Source organism: Oncorhynchus masou, chromosome 29 (genome assembly GCF_036934945.1).
Source record: "Oncorhynchus masou masou isolate Uvic2021 chromosome 29, UVic_Omas_1.1, whole genome shotgun sequence".
Classification (NCBI taxonomy): Eukaryota; Metazoa; Chordata; class Actinopteri; order Salmoniformes; family Salmonidae; genus Oncorhynchus; species Oncorhynchus masou.
The window spans coordinates 10725630-10741205 of NC_088240.1; the positions used below are offsets into that span (position 1 = coordinate 10725630).

The 15576-nt window shown below is 44.5% G+C and overlaps 1 protein-coding gene across 1 annotated transcript in view; it reads right to left on the reverse strand.

Moving 5' to 3' along the window:
• The window catches only part of LOC135518975 (diacylglycerol kinase eta-like), a 156854-nt gene that overhangs the window by 127163 nt on the left and 14115 nt on the right, over positions 1-15576 (reverse strand). Inside the window, 1 exon segment of the mRNA XM_064943969.1 lies at positions 4649-4759. Within this exon segment, the coding sequence (XP_064800041.1) occupies positions 4649-4759 (111 nt within the window).

Consider the following 15576-nt stretch of genomic DNA (forward strand, 5'->3'; position numbering starts at 1 on the left):
TCAGTCAGTAGAGAGCAGTTAGTCAGTCAGTCAGTCAGTAGAGCGCAGTCAGTCAGTCAGTCAGTAGAGAGCAGTCAGTCAGTCAATCATTCAGTAGAGAGCAGTCAGTCAGTCAATCAGTCAGTAAAGAGCAGTCAGTCAGTCTTTCAGTCAGTAGATAGCAGTCAGTCAGTCAGTCAGTAGAGAGCAGTCAGTCAGTTAATCAGTCAGTAGAGAGCAGTCAGTCAGTCAGTCAGTAGAGAGCAGTCAGTCAGTCAGTCAGTAGAGAGCAGTTAGTCAGTCAGTCAGTAGAGAGCAGTCAGTCAATCAGTCAGTAGAGAGCAGTCAGTCAGTCAGTCAGTCAGTAGAGAGCAGTCAGTCAGTCAGTCAGTCAGTAGAGAGCAGTCAGTCAGTCAGTCAGTCAGTAGAGAGCAGTTAGTCAGTCAGTCAGTCAGTAGAGAGCAGTCAGTCAGTCAATCAGTCAGTAGAGAGCAGTCAGTTAGTCAATCAGTCAGTAGAGAGCAGTCAGTCAGTCAATCAGTCAGTAGAGAACAGTCAGTCAGTCAATCAGTCAGTAGAGAGCAGTCAGTCTGTCAGTCAGTAGAGAGCAGTCAGTCAATCAGTCAGTAGAGAGCAGTCAGTCTGTCAGTCAGTCAGTAGAGAGCAGTCAGTCTGTCAGTCAGTCAGTAGAGAGCAGTCAGTCTGTCAGTCAGTCAGTAGAGAGCAGACGAGCCACGACCTGCTAATAGGATCAACATGATATCTAAACACAACCTGCCTGATGACGACATCACTACTGCCTGAGTCCTTGCTCTTAAAGGCCCGGAGGCCAACAACACTGCAGTTGGTTGGGGAATGCCCTTACTGTGTGTGTGTGTGTGTCCTTAAAAACTGCAGCTGTCAGAGAAATGCGCCATTTATGACACACTCTCCTGGGCTGGTTGAACAGCAGGGTCGGGACACCAGAGAGTGTATCTGTGGAAGGCCATCATAAACATTTCCACTTCTTCCAGCACTCTTGGTTGTCATGACATGGCTGGCATCACGTGTGTGTGTGAGTCTGTTTGTGAGGTCTTATCAACTAACACACAGCAGGATGTATTGGATGTCCATTGCAGAGACGGTGTAGATCAGGACTCTGTTCAAACACTTAAAAAAACCTTCTATCGTCCTTTTCTTGAACTAGTCATTAATCTGTATGTGATTGGATAAGGAATACCCTTTCAACCAATCCAATTACTTCAAGGAAAGGAGGAAGCAAATTTGGATTTCGGACGTATTGGAACAGGGTCCAGGTCAGTGTTTCCCAATTCCAGTCCTCGAGTACGCCCAACATCACATCATTTAGTTCTGGGGCAGGTTGTAAAACTCTGGTCCACTGTGGGCCAGCTGGTTTCCCTAAAGTACTACTGGAAGCAAATGTTACGTTGATGCTTCATCGAGTCAGACATATTCACTGACCCAATAGAATAGGTGGGAAGAATTGTCAAAACCAGCAGGACTGTAGCCCTCGAGCACTGGATTGACAGCCATACAGATTTAAATCAGAATAGAGTCTTACACCAGATCAGAGTCGAGAGCAGGGATCATCAACTAGATTCAGCCACCGGACAATTTTTTCTTGAGTGGATTGTTGGGGTCCAGGACATAATTACAAATCATTTGTAGACCGCAAATGGATCGCAAGAAGCCCAAACAGAAATAATATTGGACAAAAACATAATAATTTCAAACCTTGCTTATATTTGTATACAATCACTTATCTTTATCATGTGTGGGAATACTATGGAGCAGATTTCCTATATTAAAATCACTTGGAGGTGAATTGCTGGTGTTTTTACAGTCCAACAATAAAAATATGTATACTAGGGGGGCCAAATAAAACCACCCACATGCCAAATTCCCGCCAGTTTGTTGAACCCTGGTCTAGAGCCATAAATCAAAGTCCACAGCCTTAGAGCCTTAGGTCAGAGTCTAGAGCCTTAAGTCAGAGTCTAGAGCTTTAAGTCAGAGTCTGGAGGCTTAAGTCAGATTCTAGAGCCTAAAGTGAGATTCTAGAGCCTAAAGTCAGCATCTAGAGTCTTAAGTCAGAGTCTAGAGCCTTAAGTCATAGTCTAGAGCCTAAAGTCAGCATCTAGAGTCTTAAGTCAGAGTCTAGAGCCTTAAATCTGAGTTTTGAGCCTTAAATCAGAGTCAAGGGATGGGGTGGGTGAGGATGGGATGGTACTAAGTTGGTTGAATCCTGGTGCTGCAGCTGACCCGTATCGACATCAGACCTTCCTCGGATCCGCTAGCCGGTGGAGTGCTGCGAGGCCCTGCCCAGCACACGGACAGGACCCTCCAACATACACGACTCCTGGACACGCCACGCAGTGCCCGCTCCTGCCACCGGGCCTGGGCACTGCCAGTCTGGGAGGTCAGGGGTTAGGATTAGAGGTTAGGAGATAGGCGGAAAGGGAATACCAGACTGCCACAGCATAGGTTAGCGCAGGAGAAGGTGATTAGAAAAGACTGGAAGCTGGGATTAGAGGTGAGGGGTTAAGTTTCAGGACTCTTGCCAATGAGCCAAAAGAGGGGTTTGGGTCTGGGGTTATGTAGGTAAGAAGGTTAAGAGTTATGGGGTTCAGGGTTAGAGGTAAATTCAAACAGTTGTGAGGGTTAGGGATTAGGACAGGATAGGGTAGCGTAGGAGAGGCTTTAGGGGTTCTGGAGGGAAGAATGTTAGAGGTTATATAAGTTAGGGATAAAGGGATGCAAGAGAGACAGGTTGGGGTTAAGGGTCAAAGGACAAAGGCCTAGACGTTTTAGGGATAGGGGTTCTGAAAATATCATTAGTGGTAAGGGCAGTCCTCAATACTGGTCCTGGAGAGCTAGAGCGTGTTTTGCAGGCTTTTGTCCCAGCCCTGCATTAACACACCTGGTTCCACTACTAAAGGCTGTGGTACAGTATATAGCCTGTCTATCTGCCATGTGCTGTTGCTGCACCTCTATAATGGGCTACTATGGGAGTCAGTGAGAGTATTGTTTTTCTTACTACGTACTGTGCATTTGGAAAGAATTCAGACCCCTTGACTTTTTCCACATTTTGTTACATTACAGCCTTATTCTCAAATGGATTAAATATATATTTTTCTCATCAATCTACACAGAATAATCCATAACGACAAAGCAAAAACAGGCTTTGAGAAATGTTTGCAAATGCATAACATTTTTCAAACTGAAATATTATATCTACATACATGCAAGTATTCAGACCCTTTACTCAGTACTTTGTTGAAGCACCTTTGGCAGTGATTACAGCCTCAAGTCTTCTTGGGTATGACGCTACAAGCTTGGCACACCTGTATTTGGGGAGTTTCTCCCATTCTTCTCTGCAGATCCTCTCAAGCTCTGTCTGGTTGGATGGGGACACAGCTATTTTCAGGTCTCTCCAGAGCTGTTCGATCGAGTTCAAGTCCTGGATCTGGCTTGGCCACTCAAGGACATGCAAAGACTTGTCCAGAAGCCATTCCTTCTTTGTCTTGGCTGTGTGCTTAGGGTTGTTGTCCTGTTGGAAGGTGAACCTTCACCCCAGTCTGAGGACCTGATGTGCCTTGGAACAGGTTTTCATCAATGATCTCTTTCCCACCTGTTCTCTCTTCCCCTCTGATTAGGTCTTTGCTCCATTCATGCCAGAAGCAAGCTTTCCCTTGATCCTGACTAGTCTCCCATGGCGCTGAAAAATTCCTGTTTTTCATTAAAGAACATCCCGACAGTGCCTTGGAACAGGTGATGCTGCCACCACAATGCTTCAACGTAGGGATGGTGCCAGGTTTCCTCCAGATGTGTCGCATGGCATTCAGGTCAAAGAGTTCATTCCTGGTTTCATCAGACCAGAGAATCTTGTTTCTCATGGTCTTAGTTTCTCACATGCCTTTTGGCAAACTCCAAGCGGGCTGTGATGTGCCTTTAACTGAGGAGTGATTTCCATCTGACCACTCTACCATAAAGGCCTGATTGGTGGAGTTATGCAGAGATGGTTGTCCTTCTGAAAGGCTCTCCCCATCTCCACAGGGAACCTCTGGAGCTCGGTCAGAGGAAACATCAGGTTCATGGTCACCTCCCTGACCAAGGCCCTATTCCCCAGATTGCTCAGTTTGGATGGTGGCCAGCTCTAGGAAGAGTCTTGGTGGTTCCAAACTCCTTCCATTTAAGAATGATGGAGGCCACTTGTTCTTGGGGACCTTCAATGCTGCAGAATTTATTTGGTACCCTTCCCCAGATCTGTGCCTCAACACAATCCTGTCTCGGATCTCTACGGACAATTCCTTTGACCTCATGGCTTGGTTTTTGCTCTGACATGCACAGCGAACTGTGGGACCTTATATAGACAGGTGTTTGCCTTTCAAATCATGTCCAATCAATTGAATTTACCACAGGTGAACTCCAATTAAGTTGTAGAAACATCTCAAGGATGATCAATGGAAACAGTATGCAAATGAGCTCAATTTGGAGTCTCTAAGCGAAGGGTCTGAATTATTTCGTAAATCAGGTATTTCTATAAACCTGTTTTCACTTTGTCATTACGGGTCATTGTGTGTAGATGAACTACATTTTAGAATAAGGCTGTGAAGTCTGAATACTTCCCTAATGCGTGTTTATTGTGTGTTTGTGTGTGTGTGTAACTTACCTTGGCATCTTTGGCATAGTAGAGTGTTCGTCCTCTCAGTTTGAAATAGCGTTTTTTCCACCTCTGGAATGAGCTTGTCTGTTTCAGCAACAATCCCTCTTTCACGCTGGTCTAGAAAGAGAGAGTGGGTTGGGTTGGGGGTGGGGGGGGGTTGGGTTGGGGGTGTGGTGGGGGGGGGGTAGAAGAACACTGTTGTTACATTTGACCTCAATTCACTTTTTTTATCGTCTGAATAGAGAAGTAAACTGACCCCAACCCCCATGTCAATCAATGAGTTCATACAATTATTAAGAAATAGCACAAAACCTAAAACACACTGCCACACACACACACACACACACACACACACACACACACACACACACACACACACACACACACACACACACACACACACACACACACACACACACACTCACACTCACACTCACACACACTCACACTCACACACCCGTGGAGCCACACACACACCCGTGAAGCCACACACTCACACCCATGGAGCACAGCATATGCATGTTGTACCTACCCTCCAGGTAAGGAGTGTACAACATATCTGTGGGAAGAATGAATCCCAGCCTTTTTTCTCCCTTGCATGAAATTGGCACACACACACACACACACCCTTATCTCAGTAGAGTTTCCTGTAGATAAACACAGAGGTGTGATCAGTGACTACAGGCCCTGGGCCTGTGTGTGTGTGTGTGTGTGTGTGTGTGTGTGTGTGTGTGTGTGTGTGTGTGTGTGTGTGTGTGTGTGTGTGTGTGTGTGTGTGTGTGTGTGTGTGTGTGCCAATTTCATGCATGGGAGAAGAACTGGTGAAACAACAGAGAAGAAAAGAAAGACCATTACAGATCCCTCGCTTCTCTGACCCAGTATAAACACACATCACTCACACTCAGGCCTGAGAGACATAGAGAGAAAGAGAGAGAGAGAGAGAGAGAGAGAGAGAGAGAGAGAGAGAGAGAGAGAGAGAGCAAGAGCGAGAAAGGGAGGGAGGGAGGAAGAGAGAGATGCAGGGAAGGAGAGAGAGAGATAGGGAGCAAGAGCGAGAAAGGTAGGGAGGTAGAGAGAGATGCAGGGAGAGAAGGAGAGCAAGAGATAGAGAGCAAGAGCGAGAAAGGTAGGGAGGTAGAGAGTGAGATGTGGGGAAAGAGAGAGAGGGAGAGAGAGAGGGAGAGAGGGAGAGGGTGAGAGAGAGAGAGCATGAGCGAGAAAGGGAGGGAGGTAGAGAGAGATGCAGGGAAGGATAGACAGAGAGATAGAGAGCAAGAGCGAGAAAGGTAGGGAGGTAGAGAGAGATGCAGGGAGAGAAGGAGAGCAAGAGAGATAGAGAGCAAGAGCGAGAAAGGTAGGGAGGTAGAGAGTGAGATGTGGGGAGAGAGAGAGAGGGATAGAGAGAGAGAGAGGAAGAGCGAGAAAGGTGGGGAGGTAGAGAGAGAGAGATGCAGGGAGAGAAGGAGAGCAAGAGCAGGAAAGGTAGGGAGGTAGAGAGAGATGTGGGGAGAGAGAGAGAGAGAGCGAGAGAGTGAGAGAGAGAGAGCGAGAGAGAGAGAGGGGAGAGAGAGAGAGAGAGAGAGAGAGAGAGAGAGAGAGCATGAGAGTTAGAGAGTTCTAACCATCTGTTGAAGTTTTAACCATCTGTTGAACTCAGTGGTGTGAACATGTTTTAAATCCTTTGACTAAATAAGCATCTGTCTTCTATTCTCAAGTTTGACATTACTTTAAGAGACCCTCACAATGTGGAAAAGAAGAGTGTTTGAGCCATGTTTCCCCTTTTAAATATTTTTCATGGGGAGTTTTACAGGTGAACCAGAGAGAGAGAGAGAGATGAATGAACTGTATGTCAAATCAAATCAAACTAAATTGTATTTGTCAAATACAATAGATGTAGACTTTCCCGTAAAATGCTTACTTACAAGCCCTTAACCAACAACCAAGTTTTAAGAAATATAAGATTCAAGAAAATGTTTACTAAATAAATTAAAGTTTTAAAAAGTAACATACTAAAATAACAGTAAGTAGGCTCTATCCAAGGGGTACCGGTACTGAGTCAATGTGAGGGGGGTACGGGTTAGTTGAGGTAATTGAGGTCATATTACTCAACAAACTTGTCACGCTTTGGTCATTGTATTTTGTGTTTTCGTTATATATTTGTTCAGGCCAGGGTGTGACATGGGTTTATTGTGTTGTCATATTGGGTTTTTTGTAAGCATTGGGATTGTGGTTGATTAGGGGTGTGTCTAGTTTAGGCTTGGCTGCCTGAGGCGGTTCTCAATCAGAGTCAGGTGATTCTTGTTGTCTCTGAAGGGGAACCGTATTTAGGTAGCCTGGGTTTCACTTTGTATTTCATGTATCGTTTCGTTTTTTTCTTCATTAAAGACATGAGTAACCACCACGCTGCATTTCGGTCCGACTCTCTTTCAACAAACGAAGAACGCCGTTACAAAACTGGATGTAGTCTATCACAGTGCCATCCGTTTTGTCACCAAAGCCCCATATACTACCCACCACTGCGACCTGTATGATCTTGTTGGTTGGCCCTCGCTTCATACTCGTCGCCAAACCCACTGGCTCCAGGTCATCTACAAGTCTCTGCTAGGTAAAGCCCCGCCTTATCTCAGCTCACTGGTCACCATAGCAGCACCCACCCGTAGCACGCGCTCCAGCAGGTATATCTCACCGGTCACCCCCAAAGCCAGTTCCTCCTTTGGTCGTCTTTCCTTCCAGTTCTCTGCTGCCCATGACTGGAACGAACTGCAAAAATCTCTGAAGCTGGAGACTCATATCTCATATCTCCCTCACTAGCTTTAAGCACCAGCTGTCAGAGCAGCTCACAGATCACTGCACCTGTACATAGCCCATCTGTAAACAGGCCATCTATCTACCTACCTCATCCCCATTATTTATTTATCTTGCTCCTTTGCACCCCAGGATCTCTACTTGCACATTCATCTTCTGCACATCTACCATTCAAGTGTTTTAATTGCTATATTGTAATTACTACGCCACTACAGCCTATTTATTGCCTGACCTCCCTAATCTTACCTCATTTGCACTCACTGTATATAGACGTTTTGTTTTCTTTTGTTTGTATGATTTGTTGATTCTATGTGTAACTCTGTGTTGTTGTATTGGTCGAATTGCTATGCTTTATCCTGGCCACGTCGCAGTTGTAAATGAGAACTTGTTCTCAACTAGCCTACCTGGTTAAATAAAGGTGAAATAAAAAAAAATAAAAAAATATGTACATGTAGGTAGGGGTAAAGTGACTATGCATAGATAATAAACAGGTTAGTTGAGGTCATATGTACATGTAGGTAGGGGTAAAGTGTCTATGCATAGATAATAACAGGTTAGTTGAGGTAATTGAGGTCATATGTACACGTAGGTAGGGGTAAAGTGACTATGCATAGATAATAAACAGGTTAGTTGAGGTAATTGAGGTCATATGTACATGTAGGTAGTGGTGAAGTGACTATGCATAGATAATAAACAGGTTAGTTGAGGTAATTGAGGTCATATGTAAATGTAGGTAGGGGTAAAGTGAGTATGCATAGATAATAAACAGGTTAATTGAGGTAATTGAGGTCATATGTACATGTAGGTAGTGGTGAAGTGACTATGCATAGATAATAAACAGGTTAGTTGAGGTAATTGAGGTCATATGTACATGTAGGTAGGGGTGAAGTGACTATGCATAGATAATAAACAGGTTAGTTGAGGTAATTGAGGTCATATGTACATGTAGGTGGGGGTAAAGTGACTATGTATAGATAATAAACAGGTTAGTTGAGGTCATTTGTACATGTAGGTAGGGGTGAAGTGACTATGCATAGATAATAACAGGTTAGTTGAGGTCATATGTACATGTAGGTCGGGGTGAAGTGACTATGCATAGATAATGAACAGGTTAGTTGAGGTCATATGTACATGTAGGTGGGGGTAAAGTGACTATGTATAGATAATAAACAGGTTAGTTGAGGTCATATGTACATGTAGGTGGGGGTAAAGTGACTATGCATAGATAATAAACAGGTTAGTTGAGGTCATTTGTACATGTAGGTAGGGGTGAAGTGACTATGCATAGATAATAACAGGTTAGTTGAGGTCATATGTACATGTAGGTGGGGGTAAAGTGACTATGCATAGATAATAAACAGGTTAGTTGAGGTCATATGTACATGTAGGTAGGGGTGAAGTGACTATGCATAGATAATGAACGGGTTAGTTGAGGTCATATGTACATGTAGGTGGGGATAAAGTGACTATGTATAGATTAAAACAGTGAGTAGTTGACAGGTTAGTTGAGGTAAATGAGGTCATTTGATGTACATGTAGGTAGGGGTAAAGTGACAATGCATAGATAATAAACAGGTTAGTTGAGGTAATTGAGGTCATATGTACATGTAGGTAGGGGTGAAGTGACTATGCATAGATAATAAACAGGTTAGTTGAGGTAATTGAGGTCATATGTACATGTAGGTAGGGGTGAAGTGACTATGCATAGATAATAAACAGGTTAGTTGAGGTCATATGTACATGTAGGTCAGGGGTATGACTATGCATAGATGTAAACAGGTTAGCAGTCTGATGGTTGAGGTAGAATGTACATCTGATGGGTAGGGGTAAAGCTGTTCAACAGTCTGATGCATAGATAATAAACAGGTTAGTTGAGGTAATTGAGGTCATATGTACATGTAGGTAGGGGTGAAGTGACTATGCATAGATAATAAACAGGTTAGTTGAGGTAATTGAGGTCATATGTACATGTAGGTAGGGGTAAAGTGACTATGCATAGATAATAAACAGGTTAGTTGAGGTCAATGTTCAGCAGTCTGAGGTGGGGGTAAAGTGACATGTATGTAATAAACAGGTTATGTTGGGGTCATATGTTCACAGTCTGATGGGTTGGGGGTAAAGTGACTATGCATAGATAATAAACAGGTTAGTTGAGGTAATTGAGGTCATATGTACATGTGATGGGTTGGGGTAGAAGTGACTCTGATGGGTTAGTTGAGGGTAAAGCTGTTCAGCAGTCTGATGGGTTGGGGTAGAATGTTCAACAGTCTGAATGTGTTGGGGGTAAAGTGACTATGCATAGATAATAACAGGTTAGTTGAGGTCATATGTACATGTAGGTGGGGGTAAAGTGACTATGCATAGATAATAAACAGGTTAGTTGAGGTCATATGTTCAGCATGTTATGGGTGGGGGTAAAGTGACATGTATAGATAATAAACAGTTGATTTGGGGACAATGTTCACAGTCTTATGGGTGGGGTGAATGCATAGATAATAAACAGGTTAGTTGAGGTAATTGAGGTCATATGTACATGTGGGTAGGGGTAGAAGTGACTATGATGGATAATAAAGGTTAGTTGATGGGTTGAGGTCATATGTGACATGAATGGTGGGGGTAATAACTGTTCAGCAGTCTGATGGGTTGGGGGTAGAAGTGACAGTATGATGGGTTGGGGGTAAAGCTTTTCAGTCTGAGGTCATATGTACATGTAGGTGGGGGGTAAAGTGACTATGCATAGATAATAGAACAGGTTAGTTGAGGTCATATGTACATGTAGGTGGGGGTAAAGTGACTATGTATAGATAATGAACAGGTTAGTTGAGGTCATATGTACATGTAGGTGGGGTCTGATGGGTTGGGGGTAAGTGACAGTCTTATGGGTTAGGGGTAGATGTTCAGCAGTCTGATGGGTTGGGGGTCATATGTTCAGCAGTCTGATGGGTTGGGGGTAAAGCTGTTCAGCAGTCTTATGGCTTGGATAAAGCTGTTCAACAGTCTTATGGCTTGAGGTCATATGTCAGCAGTGTGAGGTTGGGGGTAGAAGTGACTATGGGTAGATAATGTTCAGGTTATGGGTTGAGGTCATATGTTCAGCATGTATGGTTGGGGATAAAGTGACTATGATAGATAATAAACAGGTTAGTTGAGGTCATATGTACATGTATGGTGGGGGTAAAGTGACTATGGGTAGATAATGAACAGGTTAGTTGAGGTCATATGTACATGTAGGTGGGGATAAAGTGACTATGTATGGGTTGGGGCCAAACAGTTCAGCAGTCTGATGGGTTGGGGGTAGAAGCTGTTCAGCAGTCTGATGGGTTGATTGAAGCTGTTCAGCAGTCTTATGGGTTGGGGGTAGAAGCTGTTCAGCAGTCTGATGGGTTGGGGGTAGAAGCTGTTCAGCAGTCTGATGGCTTGGGGGTAGAAGCTGTTCAGCAGTCTGATGGGTTGGGAAGCTGTTCAGCAGTCTGATGGGTTGGGGGTAGAAGCTGTTCAGCAGTCTTATGTTTGTGGGTAGAAGCTGTTCAGCAGTCTGATGGGTTGGGGGAAGAAGCTGTTCACAGTATGGACCTAGAAGCTGGCAGTCTGATGGGTTGGGGGTCAAAGCTGTTCAGCAGTCTGATGGGTTAGGTAGGGGTAAAGCTGTTCACTCTGATGGGTTGGGGGAACGCTGTTCAGCAGTCTGATGGCTTTAAACTGGTTAGCAGTCTGATGGGTCAGAAGCTGTTCACAGTCTGATGGGTTGGGGGTAGAAGCTGTTCAGCAGTCTGATGGCTTGGGGGTAAACAGCAGTCTGATGGGTTGGGGTAGAAGCTGTTCAGCAGTCTGATGGGTTGGGATAGAAGCTGTTCAGCAGTCTGATGGGTTGGGGGTAGAAGCTGTTCAGCAGTCTTATGGCTTGGGGGCACAAGCTGTTCAGCAGTCTATGGGTTGGGGGTAGAAGCTGTTCAGCAGTCTGATGGCTTGGGGGTAGAACTGTTCAGAGTCTGATGGGTTGGGGGTAGAAACTGTTCAGCAGTCTGATGGGTTGGGGTAGTTGTTCAGCAGTCTGATGGGTTGGGGGTATCCTGTTCAGCAGTCTGTGGCTCACTAAAGCTGTTCAGCAGTCTGATGGGTATGGAAAACTCACAGTCTGATGGGTTGGGGGTAGAAGCACAGCAGTCTGGGGTACGGATAACTGTTCAGCAGTCTCATGGCTAGAAGCATTCAGCAGTCTGATGGGTTGGAGAAACTGTTCAGCAGTCTTATGGCTTGGGGGTAAGCTGTTCAGCAGTCTGATGGGTTGGGGGTAGAAGCTGTTCACAGTCTTATGGCTTGGGGGAAGAAGCTGTTCAGCAGTCTAATGGGTTGGGGGGTAGAAGCTGTTCAGCAGTCTGATGGGTTGGGGGTAGAAGCTGTTCAGCAGTCTGGGTTGGAAGAAGCTGTTCAGCAGTCTAACTAACACAGCTGGATCAGCAGATCAAATGGGTTGGGGGTAGAAGCTGTTCAGCAGTCTAATGGGTTGGGGGAAGAAGCTGTCAAAGAGACTTTTGGACCTAGACTTGGCTCTCCGGGAACCGCTTGCCGTGCGGTCTATGAATAGGTAGGCTGGAGTCTTTGACAATTTTTAGGGCCTTCCTCTGACACGTGTGTGTGTGTGTGTGTTTCCCACAGGTTATCCTGTCTCTGGGACAGAATCTGCTCCCTCCTTCCGCGACAACTTAGATCTGCTCTCTCCTTCCGAAAATAAACACACACACACACACACACACACACACACACACACACACGGAAATGCTGGGTGTAGACCAGCACTCTGGGGGCACACAGGGGAGGGCTATTTTTAGAAGAGGAAAAGTGTTCTCTGAGGGGAGAACTACAAACAGAGACATAGGCTTGTAGCTGACATTCTGGCTGTCAACCAGCTGTGTCAACTTAAACCCATCCGCCACACTGTCTCACTAACAACATACAACAGACTGGATATGGAAAACTCACTGTCTCACTAACTAACACAACCTGGATACGGATAACTCACTGTCTCACTAGCAACATACAGACTGGATATGGAAAACTCACTGTCTCAGTAACTAACACAGCCTGGATATGGAAAACTCACTGTCTCACTAACAACATACAGACTAGATATGGAAAACTCACTGTCTCACTAACAACATACAGACTGGATATGGAAAACTCAATGTCTCACTAACTAACACAGCCTGGATACAGATAACTCACTGTCTCACTGACTAACACAGCCTGGATACAGATAACTCACTGTCTCACTAACTAACACAGCCTGGATACAGATAACTCACTGTCTCACTGACTAACACAGCCTGGATATGGATAACTCACTGTCTCACTGACTAACACAGCCTGGATACAGATAACTCACTGTCTCACTGACTAACACAGCCTGGATACGGATAACTCACTGTCTCACTGACTAACACAGACTGGATACAGATAACTCACTGTCTCACTAACTAACACAGCCTGGATACGGATAACTCACTGTCTCACTGACTAACACAGCCTGGATACGGATAACTCACTGTCTCACTGACTAACACAGCCTGGATATGGATAACTCACTGTCTCACTAACTAACACAGCCTGGATACAGATAACTCACTGTCTCACTAACAACATACAGACTGGATATGGAAAACTCACTGTCTCACTAACTAACACAGCCTGGCCCCCCAATGGTGGAACAAACTCCCTCACGACGCCAGGACAGCGGAGTCAATCACCACCTTCCGGAGACACCTGAAAACCCACCTCTTCAAGGAATACCTGGATAACTCCTTCTCACCCCCCTGTTCCACTGGATGTCAGAAGGTGAATTCACCAATTTGTAAGTCGCTCTGGATAAGAGCGTCTGCTAAATGACTTAAATGTAAATGTATGTAAATGTCTCACTAACTAACACAGCCTGGATATGGATAACTCACTGTCTCACTGACTAACACAGCCTGGATATGGATAACTCACTGTCTCACTAACTAACACAGCCTGGATACAGATAACTCACTGTTTCACTGACTAACACAGCCTGGATATGGAAAACTCACTGTCTCACTAACTAACGCAGCCTGGATACAGATATCTCACTGTCTCACTGACTAACACAGCCTGGATACAGATAACTCACTGTCTCACTGACTAACACAGCCTGGATACAGATAACTCACTGTCTCACTAACTAACACAGCCTGGATACGGATAACTCACTGTCTCACTAACTAACAAAGCCTGGATACAGATAACTCACTGTCTCAGTAACTAACACAGCCTGGATACAGATAACTCACTGTCTCACTAACAACATACAGACTGGATATGGAAAACTCACTGTCTCATTAACTAACACAGCCTGGATATGGATAACTCACTGTCTCACTGACTAACACAGCCTGGATATGGATAACTCACTGTCTCACTAACTAACACAGCCTGGATACAGATAACTCACTGTTTCACTGACTAACACAGCCTGGATACAGATAACTCACTGTCTCACTGACTAACACAGCCTGGATACAGATAACTCACTGTTTCACTAACTAACACAGCCTGGATACAGATAACTCACTGTCTCACTGACTAACACAGCCTGGATACAGATAACTCACTGTTTCACTGACTAACACAGCCTGGATACGGATAACTCACTGTCTCACTAACTAACACAGCCTGGATACAGATAACTCACTGTCTCACTGACTAACACAGCCTGGATACGGATAACTCACTGTCTCACTGACTAACACAGCCTGGATACAGATAACTCACTGTCTCACTAACTAACACAGCCTGGATACAGATAACTCACTGTCTCACTAACTAACACAGCCTGGATATGGAAAACTCACTGTCTCACTGACTAACACAGCCTGGATACAGATAACTCACTGTCTCACTAACTAACACAGCCTGGATATGGAAAACTCACTGTCTCACTAACTAACACAGCCTGGATACAGATAACTCACTGTCTCACTAACTAACACAGCCTGGATATGGATAACTCACTCTCTCACTAACTAACACAGCCTGGATACAGATAACTCACTGTCTCACTAACTAACACAGCCTGGATATGGATAACTCACTCTCTCACTAACTAACACAGCCTGGATACGGATAACTCACTGTCTCACTAACTAACACAGCCTGGATACAGATAACTCACTGTCTCAGTAACTAACACAGCCTGGATACAGATAACTCACTGTCTCACTAACTAACACAGCCTGGAAACAGATAACTCACTGTCTCACTAACTAACACAGCCTGGATATGGATAACTCACTCTCTCACTAACTAACACAGCCTGGATATGGATAATAACACATGTGCTCGCTACCGCTAACTGTATATTTGGTAGAGGATACCACTTTCAGATCACTTGTTTTCAATGGAAAGGCAGTACACCAGTGATGTAAAGTACTTAAGTATAAGCAGTCACAGCCTACTGCCTTCAGCTCATTGCAAAGTGGCGTGTGACACGCTGATGAAGCCTGGCTTCTGATGGTTGTTTTGAGATGCTGCAGCAGCAGCTCTCACGCTGTCTGACAGATTTTAAAGTACTATTTAAGTAGTTTTTTGTGGTATCTGTACTTGACTTTACTATTTATATATTTAAAAACTTTTACTTTTACTCCACTACATTTTGGGGGGTCCCGAGTGGCGCAGTGGTCTAAGGCACTGCATCTCAGTACTAGAGGCCTCACTACAGACCCTGGTTTGATTCTAGGCTCTATCACAACCGGCTGTGATTGGGAGTACGGGCTAGGGTTTGGCTGGGGTAGGCCATCATTGTAAGTATGAATTTGTTCTTGACTGACTTGCCTCGTTAAATAGAGGTAAAAAAAAAATGAATAAACAACATTCCTAAAGAAAATAATGTACTTTTTACTCAGTACATTTTCCCTGACACCCAAAAGTATGTTACATTTCAAACGCTTAGAATGACAGCAAAATGGTTCAATTCACACCCTTATCAAGAAAACATCCCTGGTTATCTCTACTGCCTCTAATCTGGTGGACTCACTAAACACAAATGCTTTGTTTGTAAATGATATCTGAGTGTTGGAGTGTGCCTCTGGCCATCTGTAGAAAGAAAGAAATAATAA